Here is an 18839-nt window from a genome sequence, read left to right on the forward strand (position 1 = left end):
CGGAAGGCAGAGGTAGGATGATTGCTGTGAGTTCAGGGCCACCCTGAGACTACATAGTGAATTCCAGGTCAGCCTGAGCTGGAGTGAGACCCTACCTTAAAAAAATGTCATAATTGAAACTCATTATTTTGTACACTTAACATACACTAAGAAAAAGAAACAAAAAAACCTAGATGTTACCTCTGTAAGGGTACAGAAAAAGTATGATCCTTTGGTTGGCAAGGTTTCTTTTTATATATAAAGAATACACCATAAAAAGAAAAATTGGTGCCTGGGTATGGTGATGCACACCTTTAATCCCAGCACTTGGGAGGTTAAGTTAGGAGGATTTCTGAGTTCAAGGCCATACTAAGACTACAGAGTGAATTCTGAGTTAGCCTGGATTAAAGTGAGACCCTACCTCAAAAAAACAAAAACCAAAAAATGGCAAAAAAAAAAGAAATAAAAATTGGTTACATGAGTAGTTACTAAGATTTAAAATTTGTGCTATTTGAAAGATACCTTTAGGAAATTATAAAAAGACTAGGTATAGTAGCTTACTCCTAGCACTTGGTTGTCAGGTAGGAGGGTTAAGAGGTAGGTAGGGATGTGTGTGTGTAAGTTAATGACAGGTAGAAAATTGTGGCATTATCTTAAATACATGGGACTAACAAAAATGCAACCCACAGTGTGTAAAGAACATAGCACAACTCAGTAATAAGACACACTAAAAAATGTTTAATGGAAGAAATGTCTAAACAGGTATTTGACCAAAGATTAGGTATGGGGTAGCACCAACACTCATTCAGCATGGTTTCATCATCCGAACTATATGAAAGAAAGCCACAGTGAACTACCACTACATACCTGCTAAAGGAGCTAAAATAAAAGACTGAGGATCATAGATGTTGCTGAGAATTTTTAGCAGTTAGAACTACAGTGATTGTTCCTATGCATATATAATAGTACAACCACTTTGGAATGCAGTTTGGAAGTCTCCTATAAAGTTGGTTATGTACTCTTTTTTTTTTTTTTTGCTCTTTAAAAATTTTATTTATTTATTTATTTGAGAGAGTGAGAAAGAGGCAGGGAAACAGGAGAGAGAGATAATGGGTGCACCAGGGCCTCCAGCCACTGCATATGAACTCCAGATGCATGCATTCCCTTATGCATGTGGCTTACGTGGGTTCTGGAGAATTGAATGGGGATCATTTGGCTTTGCAAGCAACCATCTTAATGGCTAAGCCATCTCTCTAGCCCTGTTTTGTGTTTTTTCAAGATAGGGTCTCTCTCTAGCCCAAGATGACCTGGAACTCAATCTGTCATCCTAGGTTGGCCTCTAACTCACAGAAGTCTTCCTTCCTCTGCCTCCTGAGTGCTTCAATTAAAGGTGTGTGCCACTTATGGATTGAATGTATACTTAAAAAAATATTTTTTAAACTTGTTATTGACAGCTTCCATACTTACATACAATAAACCATGAGCATCCCTCCCCCCCCACTTTCATATTCACAAATCCACACTGCATTATATCTCCTCCTTTTCTCCATTAGTTTCTTATTTTGATGTCATCATTGTTTCCTCCTATTATGAGAGTCTTGTGAAGGTAGTACTAGGCACTGCTAGTTCATGTACATCGAGGCCAATTTCTATCTGGATGATTGCATTGTAAGCAGTCCTACCCTTCCTTTGGCTCTTACATTTTTTCTGCCACCTCTTCTGCAATGGACCCTGAGCCTTGGAAGGTGTGATAAAGATATTGTAATGCTGAGCACTCCTCTGTCACTTCTTCTCAGCACTATGGTTCTTTTTGGTTCTTCTCAGTGGTTACCACCATCTGAAAAGAGAAGCTTCTCTCTAACCAAAAGTGAGAGTAACATGAATATATGGGTATGAACATTAAGAAGTGCCTACAGGGAAGTTTGGTGGGCATAATATATGCCAGACAGGAGCAGGTGTTTCACTTCTAAGGCTCATGACCACCCCCACTGTAGGCTTTTGTTTTCAGTACCAAGCATATATTCCCTCCCATAGAACTGGCCTGTAGTCTAATTAGAGTGCAGTTGATTTCACCCATAGCAGACATGACACTATTGCACTTGTTGGCTCATTTGGCCTTGCTGACCAAATTTGAGGCTTGCATTGTCCACTGTTTTTCACCACTGATGGCTTCTGTCTCCCATAGGGCTACATGCAGTACAGCTTTTTACAGTGGGTCTACAGGGAAGAGGTTTTCAGCTCAGCCCATTTGATTCCTCAGTGACCTTGCAGCCCAGGCATTTGGAGTCTTCACCAATAGGATGTTCTCATCTATTTCCAGTGGGAAACCAAGAGCTTTGGCAGTAGCCTGTAATGTTTTGAGGACATCAGGGACCTCTCTGTCCAATAACTCACTGGAAGGTATCCCATCCCTGGCACTGAAATTTTTCTAGTAACAGTCTATGGCTTCTGGGTATACCATTATCCAAAAAAGTGGGTTATTACGTGCCTTATTCAAAATATCCTGAATTTTGATTAACCATCCCCCCCACCAGCAGTAATCTGTTCATCTGCTTACATATATAAAATACCATCTCCTTAAGTCCTTCCTTCTCCCTCCCTCATGTCCCTTTCCTAGTTTACTAGCCTCTTCTACCTATTTTTACTCCAACTCATACTTAAGTTTGAACTTTGGAACTAAGATTCACATATGAGAGAGGACATACGACATTTGGTTTTCTAGGCCTGAATTACCTCACTTGGTATAATTCTTTCCAGATCCATCCATTTCCCTGCAAATTTCATTTTTCTTTAACACTGGATAGAATTCCATTATATAAATGTACCACATCTTTATTATCCATTCTCAGTTGAGAGACATTTAGGCTGGTTCCATTTCCTAGCTACCGTGAATAGGGTTGAAGGTAGTGAGAAGAGTCCTTGGGGATTTATACCTAGGAGTGGTATAGTTAGGTAATATGGTATACTATTTTTAGCTGCCTCAGAAACGTTCATACTGATTCCCATAATTGCTATGCCAGATTACATTCCCACCAAAAGTATAGAAGGGTTTCTCTTTTTCCACAACCTTGCCAACGTTTATTATCATTTATTTTCTTGATAATAGCAATTCTGACAGGAGTAAGATAGAATCTCAAAGTAGTTTTAATTTGCATTTTCTGATGACTAAGGATGTAGAACAGTGTTTTTAGATATTTATATGCCATCCAGTCCTTGAACATATACTTTTTAATATGATCTGGCAACTACATGTACAATTATATGGCAGTATATATTAAAGTACACAAAAATTTGCATATGTCTGTTCATAATAGATTTACTCAGAGTAACTAGCACCTGGAACTCAATGTCCATTAACAGGATAGTGAGCAAGTTGTAGTATGTCCATATAATGAAATGCCACTTGGTCAGTGGTCTAACGTACTTGGTTGGCATTCAGATGGCCCTGGGTCTGATCCCCAGCATTAACCAACAAACAAAAAGGAACTAGCAATATACATCCAGCACTATAAATAATTGTCAGAAACATACTAAGTTAAGTAAATTCAAAAGAATAAATCCTTCACTATTTCTTTAATATGAAATCTAATTATGAACCTCTAGAAATCTAATTCGTACTGATCAGATCAGTAGTGTCTATGGACTGAGGATAGAGGATGAGGATTGACTGGGAATGATGAAAAAGGGATGGTGGAATTATTCTAAATCTTGTTTGTGATGAGGATTATACCCATGTGATGCATATAGTTTAAACAGATACTTTACTCGTTAAAGTTCATTTGTAAGGACTGGAGCAATGGTTTAGTAGTTAAGGCAACCTTGCCTGAGAAGCCTAAGTACCCATGTTCGACTCTCCAGGTCCCTCATAAGCTAGACAAAGTTATGCAACTGCGCAAGGTCACATGTGTGCCCAAGGTGGCACACACATCTATAGTTTGAGTGTAGTGGCTGGAGGCCCTGGTGTGTTAGTTATCTCTGTTTCTCTCTGTCATAAAAAATAAAATAAAATAAAATCATGTGCAATTTGGTTTTTAAAGAAATTATAGAGAGCTACCTGATCTTTAGAATCAGTTCTCCCTTTTATAACTTGTCTGTTTGGCTAATAGTAAGAGTCACAGGGAGAAGAATGCCCAACTGCTGGGAAATGGTGATGGGTGCCCTTCTGTAATATTTGCTTGCAGTGTCCTGTGCTCTCTGGCTATCTTGCCATTGAGTCCTCTGTTGCTTGTTGAGTTAAGTAGGCAGAAGATAGCTCATGCAACCTCCCAACTGACTCGTGTCTTGTGTTTGCAGATTCTCATAAACACAAAGATAAACACAAAGACAGAGAACACCGGCATAAAGAGCACAAGAAGGACAAAGAGAAGGACCGGGAAAAGTCCAAGCACAGCAACAGGTAAGAACTGAATTATAAGTGCCTCACCATCTAGCCCTAGGTTGCCACTGTTTGACTCTGTGGAATAGAGACTAAATAGAGGTAAGAGCAATAGCATGGGTTGTAGAGAAAGCAGACTGTATTGCTGGAGTATTCCTCATTTGGGATGCCATTGCTTAAGTCAAGATGTATAAAGCAAGCATAGTGAGTTGTTCTGCATGTACTTTACAATTAAGGCAGAGAGCCATTGTAACATATGACACTGTTGAGTCAAGCATGCACAAAACTGATCTTGGGAAGAAATGATTTGACCTGATTTTTATTCTATATTTTAAAGCTATACTTACCTTTTAAACTATATGGTAGAATTACTTCGTTAGCATGTCTTATTATTGTAGACAAGTTAAAGTAGAAAAACCTACTTTAATAGATAACGTTTCTTATCATTCTCTAGTGACCATTCTTGTGGTTGTTTCTTAACACTTAGTCAGTTAATTTACTTTTTCTGCTTTTAATCTCATCAGTTTAATGCAGTTTTTGTTCACATCTTTTCTAATCCAGTTTATAGTTGCCCACCTCATTATTCTCTACCACAGTAGATCAGAGAGCAGAAGATAGTGATGTTGACAAAGAAACACATTTCATAATTATAAAAGTGGCATACAGTTAGGCATATCATATCTGCTAATATGAGAATCTCTAAATACAAAAAGCAAAATCTAAAGAACAAGAAAACCAGGCATTCATAATCACAGGCAAAGCTTTTTATTTCTTCTTAATAATTGTCAGTAGAAGGTCATTAAGGATATGGGTGGTCCAAGCAACATCAGCCTGTAGTTAGGCATGATGACTCATGCTTGTAATCTCAGCATTCTAGGAGGCTGATGCAGGAGGATTGCTATGAGTCTGAGGCTAGCTGGAGGCTACATAGTGAGGCACTGCCTCAAAAGAATCCACTAAATAAGCCAGGTGTGACAGCGGACACCTCTAATCTCAGCTCTTGGCAGACAGAGGTAGGAGAATCATCGTGAGTTTGAGGCCACTCTGATACTACAGTGAATTCCAGGTCTGCCTGGTCTAAAGAATCAAATAAATAAATAAATCCCAGCACCATCCAACCTGATCTAATTGACATTTATAAAATTATTTCATCCAGTACCAGTTTCAGAATACACTGTTAAATGAGCATGAAACAAGCCAAGATGAATTATATTTTGGGATTAGACTAGCCCTTAGAACTGTCTTTACTTGGCTTTTGTTCATCTATGCTTTTCCATTTTAGTATTGCTTGCTTGCTTATTTATTTATTTATTTATGGGGGATAGGATGGATAGATATGCCAGGGCCTTCAGCCATTGCAGAGGAATTCCAGACACATGTACTACCATGTCCATCTGATTTAACGTGGGTCCTGGGGAATTGAACCTGGTTCCTTTGGCTTGACAGACAATCACATTACTACTAAGTAATCTCTGCTGCCCTATTACTGTTTTTTGAAGTAGGTTCTCAAAATAGTGCAGGCTGTCCTGAAATTCATAAAACACCTGAGTCTTTTGGGAGTCATACATTCAAACTGCCACTCCTAGTTTTTCAAATATTATTTTGTGTGTTTGTGGTAATACATATACATATGTGTGTGTATATATATATTGCAAACTATATGAGATACATGATCCTCCTACCTCTCTCCTAAGTGCTGGGATTAAAGGCGTGCTAGCACACGCCCAGCTGTTCATTGCTAGATATTAGCCTTAGCATTTGTCATCAGGTTGCATTTGGGCCCAAGCCCAGGAGTCATGTGACTATGTGATAACATGTGATAACAGTCTGTGGACCTAGAACCCCCAAGAGACAACACATGCATATGGTTTCCTTTTAATTGTCTTCACTTGAAGTGCCAAACAAGGGAGCAAAAATTAAAGATCACTTCACCTTGTTTTTCTCTGTGTGTAACCAGAGCCTGAGTGCAAAGGGCAATGTGGTAGCCCATTTTGAGACCCGACTTCCTGCACCCTCGAATATATTACTTCTTGGAAAAACAATAAACAACCTTAAATAATTACCCTGTTAGGAAAGGAAGTTGTATAGCCAAACTGTTGTTCAAATACAAGCATGCCTCCCCTTTGTAGGTGAAGCAGTCTCTTAGGATTCGTGTCTTTTTTGTTGTTCTTGTTGTTCGAAGTAGGATCTCACTCTAGCCCAGGCTGACCTAGTGGTCTCAGGGTGGCCTTGAACTCTTAGCAATCCTACTGCACTCTTGCTTCCAAGTGCTGGGATTAAAGGTGTGTGCCACCCTTGTCTTATTTTTAAAATATTTTATTTATTTATTGTGAGGAGAGATGGAGGGGTGTTGCATAAGTATGGGTGCATCATGGCATCTTGCCACTGCAAATGAGCTCTAAACCCATTTACTACTTCATGTATTTGGCTTTCTGTGGGTACTGGGAAATCAAACCCAGGCAAGCAGGTTTTGTAAGCAAGCACCTTTAACCACTGAGCCATCTCCCCAGCATGCCTCAATATTTTTTAGTGGATTGTTGAGTTTGTTTAGGGAGAAGACATAATTTGTGAAAGAAGTTGGTATCTAGGGAAAGGCTTGGGGGCATTACACACACACACACACACACACACACACACACACACGTGCGCGTGTGTCGGATTAACAGAGAAGTCCTTCAAGTAACAGACCAGAGAGGATTAAGAAATGGTGAAAGGGCTCAGAGAACATAGAACTTAAGTGAGAGGGTACCCCCAAAGCATGACACAGATAGAAGGCAAGAAGAAAACCACCCAAGCCCAGGTCAGTATTCTCCCCTTCCTAGCCAAGCTGAGAAGGAGGGACAGATTCACATGAATGCTCAGGCGAGGTCATGGGGCAAAAGGAAGAGATCCTGGGAGAAGAGGTTACCAAAATAGAGATGAGGAAATTCAGATGAGAATTGGCTTAAAAAAAAAAGTTACACCCATGAGTTTAGAGAAACTATACAGGTAGCAGTCCCAGAGTTTAGGTGAGATACCCATGTCTAGGGTGTGAAGGAAATACACATTAGTAGACTCAAGGATTAGAGGAAAATCTTGTATGTGAGTAAAGTGAGAAGTTACCACAAGAGCATAAGGTAGATAAAAGGAAGAAGAAAAGTACACAGGTCAAGAAATGCCATTTTCCCTTACCTGGCCAGGCAGGATAGGGAGAACCAAACTGACATGCCTCCAGCCAGAGGCCACAGAGTGCTGGGGAAGAAGAGGGACCTCCTTAAGTTTTAAAATGAAAATTTTTATTATATTTTAAAATTTTTTTTGTTTATTTTTACTTATTTATTTGAGAGTGACAGAGAGAGGAAGAGGCAGAGAGAAAGAGAATGGGCACACTAGGACCTCCAGCCACTGCAAACAAACTCCAGATGCGTGCGCCCCCTTGTGTATCTGGCTAACGTGGGTCCTGGGGAATCGAGCCTCGAACCAGAGTCCTTAGGCTTCACAGGCAAGCACTTAACCATTAAGCCATCTCTCCAGCCCTATATTTATTTTTTGAGGGAGAGAAAGGGACAGGTAGAGAGAAAAAATGGGCATATCAGGGCCTCCAGCCACTGCAAGTGAAGTACAGATGCATGAACCATCTTATGCATCTGGTTTATGTGGGTCCTGAGGAATTGAACCTGGGTCCTTAGGCTTTGCAAGCAAATTCCTTAATGGCTAAGCCATCTCTCTAGCCCTGTCTTTTTCTTTCAAACCCAAATCTAAAACTTTTGGCATTAAAAGCATTAATCACATTGAATTTGGACCTTAGGAAAAGAAAAGCCCATCTAAATAACTGTATGGTATTTTTTTGTTGTTGTTGTTTGTTTTGTTTTGTTATTGTTTTTGAAGTAGGGTCTGGCTGAAGCTCAGGCTGACCTGGAATGTACTATGTTGTCTCCGGGTGGCTTCGAACTCACTGTGATCCTCCTGCTTCTGCTTCCTGAGTGTTGTGATTAAAGCTACCATGCCTGGCTATCTCTGTGTTTTGCTGGTAACATCACAGGATGAGCTCATGCCAGCAAGATAAAAATTAATTGCTTACAGTAATATTTTTTGACACTGTTCCTACTAGAAATAGTATTTTATACTTCAGGTTCAAAGAATGTGTAAAATTTTCTCAAAGAAAAGGATACTTCTAGATACCAAGAAATTGACGAGTTTGACTCTTAGCACATATTTTACCTCAGAGAATTACATTCTTAGTCATAAATTATCTTTAGTACTAGATCATCTCTCTTAAGAGTTTTTTATATTTTTTTATTGATAACTTCCATAATTATAGACAGTAAGCCAGGGTAATTCCCTCCCTCCTTGCCCTTTGTAACTCTCCTTTCCATCATACCCCTTTCCCCTCTCAGTCTCTCTTTTATTTTACTATCATAATCTTTTCCTCATATTACGATCATCTTACGTAAGTAGTGTCAGACACTAGATCCACTTAAGATTGAGACTGTCACACGTGACAAAAATTCCTTCTGCTTTTGACTGTGTATCTCTTGCCAGTTCAATACATGGCACTCAGCTGGACTGAAAAATCTATGTAACGTTAGGGAAGACAGATTGCTCCTATGAAATAATAGTCGAGGGAAGTTTGTTTCCAGCCACATTGGCATTGGTGCTCACTGCCAGGGTGGGAGATGCTGAGAGTCCAGATGCTTTGGCTTCTGCTGCCCTTGTGTAGTTCCAAACCCTATCTTAATGGAGAAAATGTAGGATTTTAAGAAAATACACTTGAATAAGAAATAGAATTTTGAATTTCAAGTAGTCAAACAGAAGGATGTTTGCCTGCTTTGGGTGAGTGGTCCAAACCCTTCATTTCTGTATCAGCCTGTCTGAGGAAACATGGATATTCCACAGAGATAGAAAATACTAGGCAGTTTAGAAATGAGGAGCCCCAAGAACTCCTATTAGACCTAGGAGTGTGATATAATGAGAATCACTCAAAAATGGAAGGTAGCAGGCCAGGCTGTGCCATTCATCATTAATCCAGGCATCTTCTGTGTCTTGTTTCTTTGCCAGTTTAGTCGACTGTCGATAACAATATGTGCCTTGGCAAGCTTTCATAATTGTTTGTGTTCATGGTAGCTCATCGGAAAGTATAACATAATAAATAATTAAGATAATTATGGTGATTATCACAGAACCTACTGGAATATCATGTAGATAAATTGGAGCTGTCAGTTTTGGTATTCGTAGTTAATAGATAACATTTAATTTAGAGATTAAAATTTTTTATTGGGAACTTTAATATATAAACATACTGTAATTTGGTTGTATTCCCATCAAGTAACCCTCTTGTCCCTTCTGCCCAGCCTTATCCCACTGAAGTGCTTTCCTTTAGTTAACTCTTCATTTACTTAATGGCCTTAGAGTGATACTGCAAATTGGTACATGCTAGAGCAAAGTGTTTCTTAAGTGAAAAATAGAAGTTCTCAATAAGGAAAAGGAAAAAAAAAAACGTGGGTTCTGAGATCTACAGTAAATTATTATTTTATCTAATTTTTAGGTTAACCTTTATCACAGATATGCTGTATGAGGGGGAAGGCTATGTATACGTGCCAGGTACGGGGACAATATAAACCAGCTGAGTCCTCATGGTTTTGTATAAACCCTGATGATGTATAGTAAGTAATCTTAATTTCTTAGAGCCTTTAGAAACTGGCCGTTGCACTCTTTTCCAGAGACAACTTGGAAGTTATCTGGATTATTTAAATTTTTTATTTTTTTAAATACTTATTTATATGCAAGAAAGAGGGAGGGAGAGAGAATGGGCACACCAGGGCCACTAGCCAGCGCAAACGAACCCCAGATGTATTCACCACCTTTTTGCATCTGGTTTTACGTGGGTTCTGAGGAATGGAACCTGGGTCCTTTACTTTTGCTGGCAAGTGCCTTAGCAGGTAAGTCATCTCTGTAGCCTGGGATTTAAAAAAGAAAAGTTTTTTAAAAAAGACAGTGGAGCTTGGGAGATGGTTCGGAGGTTTGGGTGCTTGCCTGCGAAACCTGGGGACCTGGGTTCAGTTTCCTGGTACCCATGTAAAGCCAGATACACAGGAAAACCCTTTTCTGTTTGCTTTCCTTGAAAGAGCCATTAATTTCGCTTTTTCTGTAACTTGGGAGCCCACACTACTCACAAGGATGCCCTGTGACCTAGGATCTACTACCTTGAGGAGTTGGTAGGCATTAGTGGCCAAACTCCCTAATAAAGGCTTATGTTTTATTTTTTATTTTTTTCTTTTTCTTAGTCTTTGTCTTTTGGCCTTGTGTGGGAAGTATAAGGATATATCTAAATTAGGGAGTCAGCACATGAATTTCTCTTCTGCATTGGCTGGAAGTTCCATCATCTCACTACCAGTGGTGCTGCTTGCTCTTTAACCCACTGTGAAAGTTGAATTAGTTTTAAGCCCTTTGGAAAAGACTGACATTTTAGAAAATCTCAAATAGTGAGTCAGCTCAGCCTACCCACATTGGTGTCACTGCACAACTTCTCGTTCTGTGACAGTTTTGGAGGCACTTCTGTTTGACATCACTTTGTTCCCCAGTGCATTTACCATCTCTTCAGATAGATTCAGGAAACACTGGCACTCTGCTGTTTGCTAGCACTCCTCTTGTATTAGATGAGGTCGTCAGCTCCAAGTCCTTTAGTTTTCTGTTTTTCGGGGATAGAAATAAGAATAGAACATGACAAGTAACTGTTCAGAGTCCTAATAGGGCTCCACAAACTGAGCTATCTTTCTTTCTTTTTCTTTTCTTTTTTTCCTCTCTTTCCCTCCCTCCCTTTCTTTTAGAATTCGCAAACTCATGGCGATCCTCCTACCTCTGCCTCCCTAGTGCTGGGATTATAGGCATGTACCATAATGCCTGGCCATAAGCTGAACTTTATATCAGTTGCCAATAGAAATGTTTTGTACCACTACTATCCTTAAGTATAAATGAATCTGATTTTTTTTTTTCTTTTCTGGTTTTTTTAAGGTAGTGTCTCGCTCTAGCCCAGGCTGACCTGGAACTCACTATATAGTCTCAATATGGCCTTGAACTCATGGTGGTCCTTCTTTCTACCTCTGCTTCCCAAGTGCTGTGAGCCACCACGCCTGGCTGTTCTGATTTTTCTAACGAATTGAGAGAGGAGAGCTCTTTTGGAAAAAACGAGGTTGATATTTTATTCCATTCTGGTCTTTATGACTAATTATGACCTGTGAAAGTGTGTCTACTTTCTAGCATAATCTTTAAATTTCCTGAATAGTTTTCCTTATGGTTAGCAGGCAAAGGGGCAGTAATCATTTCAGTTATTTATTTATTTTTCAGTTGAATTTTTGAGGTTTTTGGCTTTTTTTTTTAATAGTAGCCTGTGTTTTGTCTTGTTGCATTTTTATTTGTTAATTCCTTTTGTTCTGTTTGGTGTCATAATGAAGAGCAAAGATAAAGACCTGAGGAATGTGTGTTTAACTCATAGGCATCTATGCCCTGATTGCTAGAAGCCATTTCCCATTGAGGCACACTCATGATTTTTTAAAAATTTTTTTATTTTTATTTATTTATTTGAAAGTAACAGACAAAGAGGCAGAGAAAGAGAGAGAATGGGCGCGCCAGGGCCTCCAGCCACTGCAAATGAACTCCAGACTCATGCACCCCCTTGTACATCTAGCCAACGTGGGTCCTGGGGAATTGAGCCTGGAACCAGGGTCCTTAGGCTTCACAGGCAAGTGCTTAACTGCTAAGCCATCCCTCCAGCCCCACACTCACGTTTTAAGAGTTCTTAAATTAAAAAAGACAGTGGGGCTTGAGAGATGGTTCGGAGGTTTGGGTGCTTGTCTGCGAAACCGGGGGACCTGGGTTCAGTTCCCTGGTACCCATGTAAAGCATGTAAAGAGTTTGTTTTTAGTATCTGGGAGGCCCTGGTATGTTCATTCTCTTTTCTCTCTTGCTCTGTCTTATCTCTTCTCTCTCTGTCTGCTTACAGGGGGGGGGGGGAGAGCGAGAGAGAGGGAGAGAGAGATTGGGGTAGGGAGGTGCATATATAGCCTGAAGCATTCCTGCACCTAGATGCCTGGAATAGACATTTATATTCTCACTGGATGCATTCACAAAGTACCTTTCAAGAGTTGTATTCTAGAAAATTTCTATTGATTGAGGTATAAAGTTAGGACCCTGATATATCAAATTGTAGACTTGCCACACATCCTTCTCAACACCAGTCTCCCTTCAATATGTCATTTACTGTAAAGCAGTAACAAAGCCTACCTCACAGGCTGTTAGGAGAAGGAATTGAAATAATGGATGTATGAAACACCAAGTTGCAATGATTATTGTTAGAGTAGCTCCTTGCCTTTCCTGGGGGATAGATATATATGCCCAGCAATACGATGAACATAATTGCTACTAGAATTTTACTTTATGATAAGAAATATATTAGTTTTTATAGTTGAGGCTTCCAAAACTTATAGTGCTTTTATAATGGAACAGTAAGTGCAAATGGCTGGGGATATCAAAACTGTGTGGTTATGATTTTATTGTGTAAATTCCTAAAGAATCTGTTCTGATTTTGCAACCTAGAGAAATTAGTAAGAGCCGATGAGTGTTAGTGTAATTGGGAGCTCTCCCTTACCTATCTATCTTCCCTCCCTCCCTCCCTCCCTTCTTCCCTTCCTCCCTCCCTCCCTTCCTTCAAATATTTATGAGAGAAAGAGAGGGGGAGGGAGAGAATGGCATGTCAAGGTCTCTAGACACTGCAAATGAACTTAAAACACATGTGCTGCCATGTGCATCTGACTTAACGGGTTCTGGGGAATTGAAACTGGGTCATTAGGCTTCTCTGAAAAGCGCCTCAACTGCTAAGCCATCTCTCCAGCCCCCCTTTTCTTCTTTTTAAAGGAAGCTTCTCAGTCTAGCTCAGGCCGACCTAGAGCTCACTCTGTAGTGCAGGCCATCCTTGAGCTCACAGCGATCCTCCTAATTCAGCCTCTGTTCTGTAATACTGGGCTTATAGGTGTGAGCCACCTTTCCTGGTGTTAAATTATAATTTTTTTGACAAAACATTGCACTTTATTAGAAAACATGAGAATTCATTGAGTACAACATTGTTCTAATGCTAAGAACAAACAACATAGTGGAGAAACTTGGTCACCATGTGCCATGAGCACACTCTGCTCCTCTCTGTACTAGTACCTGCATCTTTCATAAACCTGTAGCTTTGTTTCTGCTAGTCTTCCTTCTAGTCTGGCTAGACATCTTAGTTTCTGCGCATTTAAAACTCAGATACTGTTTTCAAGCTGTGGCAGCTTGTGTGTACTGAGAAGTGTGTGATAGCAGGTGTTTTCCTGACCCATATTCTTTTTTTTAATTTAATTTTTTTATTGCCAACTCCCATAATTGTAAACAATATCCTATGGTATTCCCACCCCCCCCCCACTTTCTCCTTTGCAGTTCCACTTTCTATCACATCCCCTCCTCCTCTTAATAAGTCTCTTTCATTTTGATGTCATGATCTTTTCCTCCTGCTATGATGGTCTTGTGCAGGTAGTGTTAGGCACTGTGAGGTCATGGATATCCAGGCTATTTTGTGCCTGAGTGCTGGGATTAAAGGTGTGTGACACCATGCTCGACTCGTTTTGTTTTTTTTGAGGTACAGTCTTGCTTTAACCCAGGCTGACCTGGAATTAGTAAAGCAGGGCTTAGAAATAGCAGAAAACTTGTTCTTGCTTTCAGATATGTCTTACTGTGAGGAAAAGGCTAGGCATGAAACTAGAAGGAAACATTCAGTGTCTTGGGCTGTTCATTTCACAAAGCTGGGGACTGACTATGTAAGTCAGTGATATATATCTCATGAATCTGATACAGAATCACTAAGTACATTTTGGGTGAACTGGATTTAACCTCCTCAAGTCAAACTTTTGTATTCAAGATGAAACTTTCATTGTATTTGTTATTAAAAGTCATAGAAGGGGTGGAGGGATGTCTTAGTGGTTAAGGTGCTTGCCTGCAAAGCCAGAGGACCCATGTTAGTCAGATGTACAAGGGGGCGCATGTTTCTGGGGTTTGTTTACAGTGGCTGGAAGCCTTGGCCACCCATTCTCCCCCCTCTCCCCTCCTCCAATAAATAAATAAAAGATTTTTTTTAAAAAGGCATAGAAGTTGAGCATGATGGTGCACAACGGCAATAAGAGCCCTTGGGAGGCTGAGGTAGGAGGATCACTGAGTTTTAGGTTAGCTTGGACTCCAGAGTGAGAGGCCAACCCGGGTTCAAATGAGATCTACTTCCAAAAACAAAACATTTAACACCAAGCTTTCTGTATGTCTGTCACTTTCATTTTTTTTTTTTTATTTATTTGAGAGTAACAGAGAGAGAAAGAGGCAGATAGAGAGAGAGAATGGGTGTGCCAGAACCTCCAGCCACTGCAAATGAACTCCAGATGCATGTGCCCCCGTGTGCATCTGGCTAACATGGGTCCTGGGGAATCGAACCTTGAACCAGGGTCCTTAGGCTTCACAGGCAAGCGCTTAACCACTAAGCCATCTCTCCAGCCCTGTCTGTCACTTTTAAAAAGCATTTTAGATTCCTGGGGATTTGCTTTGGTTCCTCTGTTTTTTGCAAAAATAATAACAAATAAGATAATGAAAAATCTGAGCCAGTACATGTCTATAATCCAAGTATTCAAGAGTCTGAGCCAGGTGTGGTGGTGCATGCCTTTAATCCCAGCGCTTGGGAGGCAGAAGTCGGAGAATTGCCATGAGTTCAAGGCCACTCTGAGACTACAGAGTTATTTCCAGGTCACCCTGGACCAGAGTAAGACCCTACATCGGGGGGAAAAAAAAAAGAATCTGAGGTAGAGTTCAAAGCCAGCCTAGGCTACATAGCAAGACCCTTTGTCAATAATAATATAGTGATAATTAAAAAAAGAAGAAGAAATATGATATAGCTGGCAGACCTTAACCATCTGTCAGGGCTCTCTTAAGCATTTTAAGTTTTCATTTTTCATGTTACATTAGGATGTTTAGTGAGTTGATCTTTTCCATAATCTAGGCTAACCTTTTGTCTTGTTTTTCACAGTGAACATAAAGATTCTGAAAAGAAACACAAAGAAAAAGAAAAGACCAAACACAAAGATGGAAGCTCAGAAAAACATAAAGACAAACATAAAGACAGAGACAAGGAAAAACGAAAGGAGGACAAGGTACAGAACCTTCCAGTAGGGAAATAAAGGAGAGCAGATGTACTTGTACTTTACTTACTTGTAGATGCAGGTAATGACAGTACCTTTGTTGCACACCTGTAGACTTGAAGTAGAAAGGTTGCTGTCAAAAGACTATTCAATAGGTGGGCCTGGATTTACTGCGCAGCCTTCTGTTTCTACAATAGATAAATTGACAATATAGGGTTTCTAGAAATGTCAGTTTTTCATATTAGGGAAGAAAGATCATGTATTTGGAAGATAGACCAAAGGGCTTTATTAGCCTTTTTGACAAATCGAAGATGCTGGGGATGAAGCACAGTTGGCAGATTCTTTCTGAGTGAAGAACAGTAATGTTGGTAATTGGTAAATTCAGCTAGAACAGGGAATATGGTAAGAAGACATCTTCCTTTTTACCCCTCATTTCCCATCTCCCATCCTTCCCTGAAAGTTGCCACTGTACTTCTGATGATTGTGTTTTGTATCTTCAAGAGATACTCTGTATCTTTGTATGTGTGGATCCCTTGGCATGTATGTGTTAAAATTTTTGAAAGACCTTGTTTCTGATAAGCCTAAAAACATGGAAAGTTGGAAGAGGAGGAGAAGAGGAAAGTGGATATAATTTTCTTAAGAGAAGGCAGTGTAGCAGTTCACTTTTCATTGTTGGGACAAAACACTGACCAGAAGCCACTTAAGGAGAGGGTTTATTCCCAGCTTATAATTTTGAGGGTATGTTTCATCATGGCAGGCAAAGCATGGCACAGGCACACAGCCATGTATATCTTGTCCCATCAGCAGGGAGGAAGCAGCATGACTGAGCTGTGAACATCAAGTTGGCCTGGACTGATACACCTCAAGGCTTACCCCCAGGGACACACACCTTCCAGCAAGACTCCACCTCCCAAAGGCTCTATCAGCTGAGGATTAAGTATGAGGCTTAATCATAAACACAGGAGGTCCACACAGGCAGGAAATAGTTTCTTTTGATTTGCTTTGTTTGGGGTATTACTTCTCAGCACTGCGGTGAATATCTTCACTGTGAAATGAAATGAATTATTAATGATAAAAATACTGTTTTGAAGAAACAAACACCTTTCTCAATCAATTGGACAATTTTACCGAGAACAGTCAAAAACTGGTCCTGAAGCAATGTCAACCAACATCTTTACCTCATCTATTCAGCTTTGCTAACAAGACTTAGTATAGGATCAAGAGACCTTTCCTCATACTCAGTGCTATACAAAGTGCTAATGTACTATTATTGTTTGCTTTTCAGATCAGAGCCTCTGGGGATGCAAAAGTTAAGAAGGACAAGGAAAATGGCTTCTCTAGGTAAGCTACTTCTACTTCATCAGCTTAGCTGGCTTAGGTTCACTGTGCCTTTGATGGTGCTTGCCCAAAACACATTGACCTAGCTATGGTGATGGTACTAAGGATATCAACAGTAACAGGACTTCACCTAAAATACTACTGAAACTGACATGCACATGTTCCAGAAATTTATTTGAAAGGAGAAGGTTAAGCTGGGTGTGGCGGTGCACGCCTTTAGACCGAGGCTGGGGAGGCAGATGTAGGATGATCACTGTGAGTTCGAGGCTACCCTGAGACTACATAGTGCATTTTTCAGGTCAGCCTGACCTACAGTGAGACCCTACCTTGAACCCCCTCCCCCGCAAAAGAAGGTGACCGATTTTCTTTCTTTTTGTTTTAAAGTTGAGATCTATGCATACCATGAAATTGGCCTTTCTTAAAATGTGTAACTTAGGAGTTTTTAGTGTATTCACAACCTAACCTTGTCACTGATTTCACAGTATTTTCAAAATGCATTTTTCTAAAAAAATTTTTTTTAATTAATTTGAGAGTGGCAGAGAGAGAGAAACAGAATGGGCGAACCAGGGCCACCAGCCACTGCAAATGAACTCCAGATGCATGTGCCACCTTGTGCATCTGCAAAAAAATGTTCCTCCATAGTAGTAATGTGAGGCTTTCATAGAGAGCTATATTTGACTTAACTTTAGGAATGAGTCTATATTTAAGTAGAAATACATGATTTATTTTCTAGAATAGAAGATGTATATTCTCTGTTGGCTTCTTTTTCTGTACTCAGTCTGTTGTTTCCCTCATCTGCCTCAATTTCTTCAAATAAGCCCCCTTTAGATTAAAAAAAACAGTGGATTTGTTAGAAACTGCTGGACGTGTTGGCCTTATTGTCTAAGACAAATAGTTTTGAGATTTGCTTCCTTAAGACTGAATTTTCAGTTTTTGATAGAATTTCTGAAATTGGGCCACTTCCTGGATGTCCTGTAAAGAACGAGGAGCAAGCACCCTCGGCAGGCATGGTATGTAACTAGTCTAAAGATGAAGAGGGATAAAATTTAGGAAGTATTCCAGCTACAAGCTTACCGGAGAGATTCTGATTGCCTAGATAAAGTGACTGAGGCTCATAGGATCTAATCTCTTCCAAGAGACTGCCTAATATTTGTGCCTCAACCAAGATATAAATAGATTTTTTTGGACTTAGTGTGTTTAGTTGGTAGTCAAGGGTTCATTTACTGACTGACTGGGTTAGAAGGTTAGAAACTGCCCTGCTCCGAGGCCTTGGTCTCTGATTCACTTTGCTAGATGGCTTGCATGCCAGTGTCTTTGTATAGAATCCAGATGCTTCAGTGAAGTTAATGATTGTGTTTAGTAAATTGTTCGAGAAGTTCTTTTTCAGACCTGTTAACCCTTTCTACCCATGACAGCACTGGGATGTAGTAGTTACGTTAAACCATCTGTATCCTAGGGTTTACTCAGTAGTTGAGGCAGCAGAAAAAACAGTTGTAGAAGTGATATTTGGGAATATGCTAAAATGAGGAGGGCTAATCTACTTAACACTCTTATTCTATCATGATCAAAGGTATCCAGTATGGTTTTGGGGAGAGGATGAGTAGGTTGTGTGTACTAAACTCTGAACATACTTGTTCCTCACACCTTAACCCTTTGTTAGGGAGATTGCTTCCATACTGACAACAGTAGTGAGGGTCCAAAGAGTTTGTGCCAGACTAAGAATGATAGTCCAAGGACACTGACTGCTGTTCTCTGTGACTTTTTTGCTTTTTAGAGGTAGGTCTCACTCTATCCCAGGCTGACCTGAAACTCACTATGTAGTCTCAATGTAGCCTTGAACTCCTGGCTCTCTGTGACTTTTTTATTTTTTAACTTGTCTGTTCTTGATTTTGGTTTAATCTAGTTGTCAAAGTAGAGTCTTTCTCTTTCACTTGCTCATTCTCTTTCTTTTTTTATTTTGGGAGGGGGTG

General features: G+C 40.0%; 1 protein-coding gene across 1 annotated transcript in view; it reads left to right on the plus strand.

Annotated features, from left to right (window-relative positions):
• The window catches only part of Top1 (DNA topoisomerase I), a 103016-nt gene that overhangs the window by 30060 nt on the left and 54117 nt on the right, over positions 1–18839 (plus strand). The window contains exons 3-5 of the mRNA XM_004669284.2: positions 4273–4375; positions 15420–15543; positions 16817–16872. Coding sequence (XP_004669341.1) covers positions 4273–4375; positions 15420–15543; positions 16817–16872 — 283 coding nt within the window. The remainder of the gene's footprint in view (positions 1–4272; positions 4376–15419; positions 15544–16816; positions 16873–18839) is intronic.

Source organism: Jaculus jaculus, chromosome 8 (genome assembly GCF_020740685.1).
Source record: "Jaculus jaculus isolate mJacJac1 chromosome 8, mJacJac1.mat.Y.cur, whole genome shotgun sequence".
NCBI classification, from domain to species: domain Eukaryota; kingdom Metazoa; phylum Chordata; class Mammalia; order Rodentia; family Dipodidae; genus Jaculus; species Jaculus jaculus.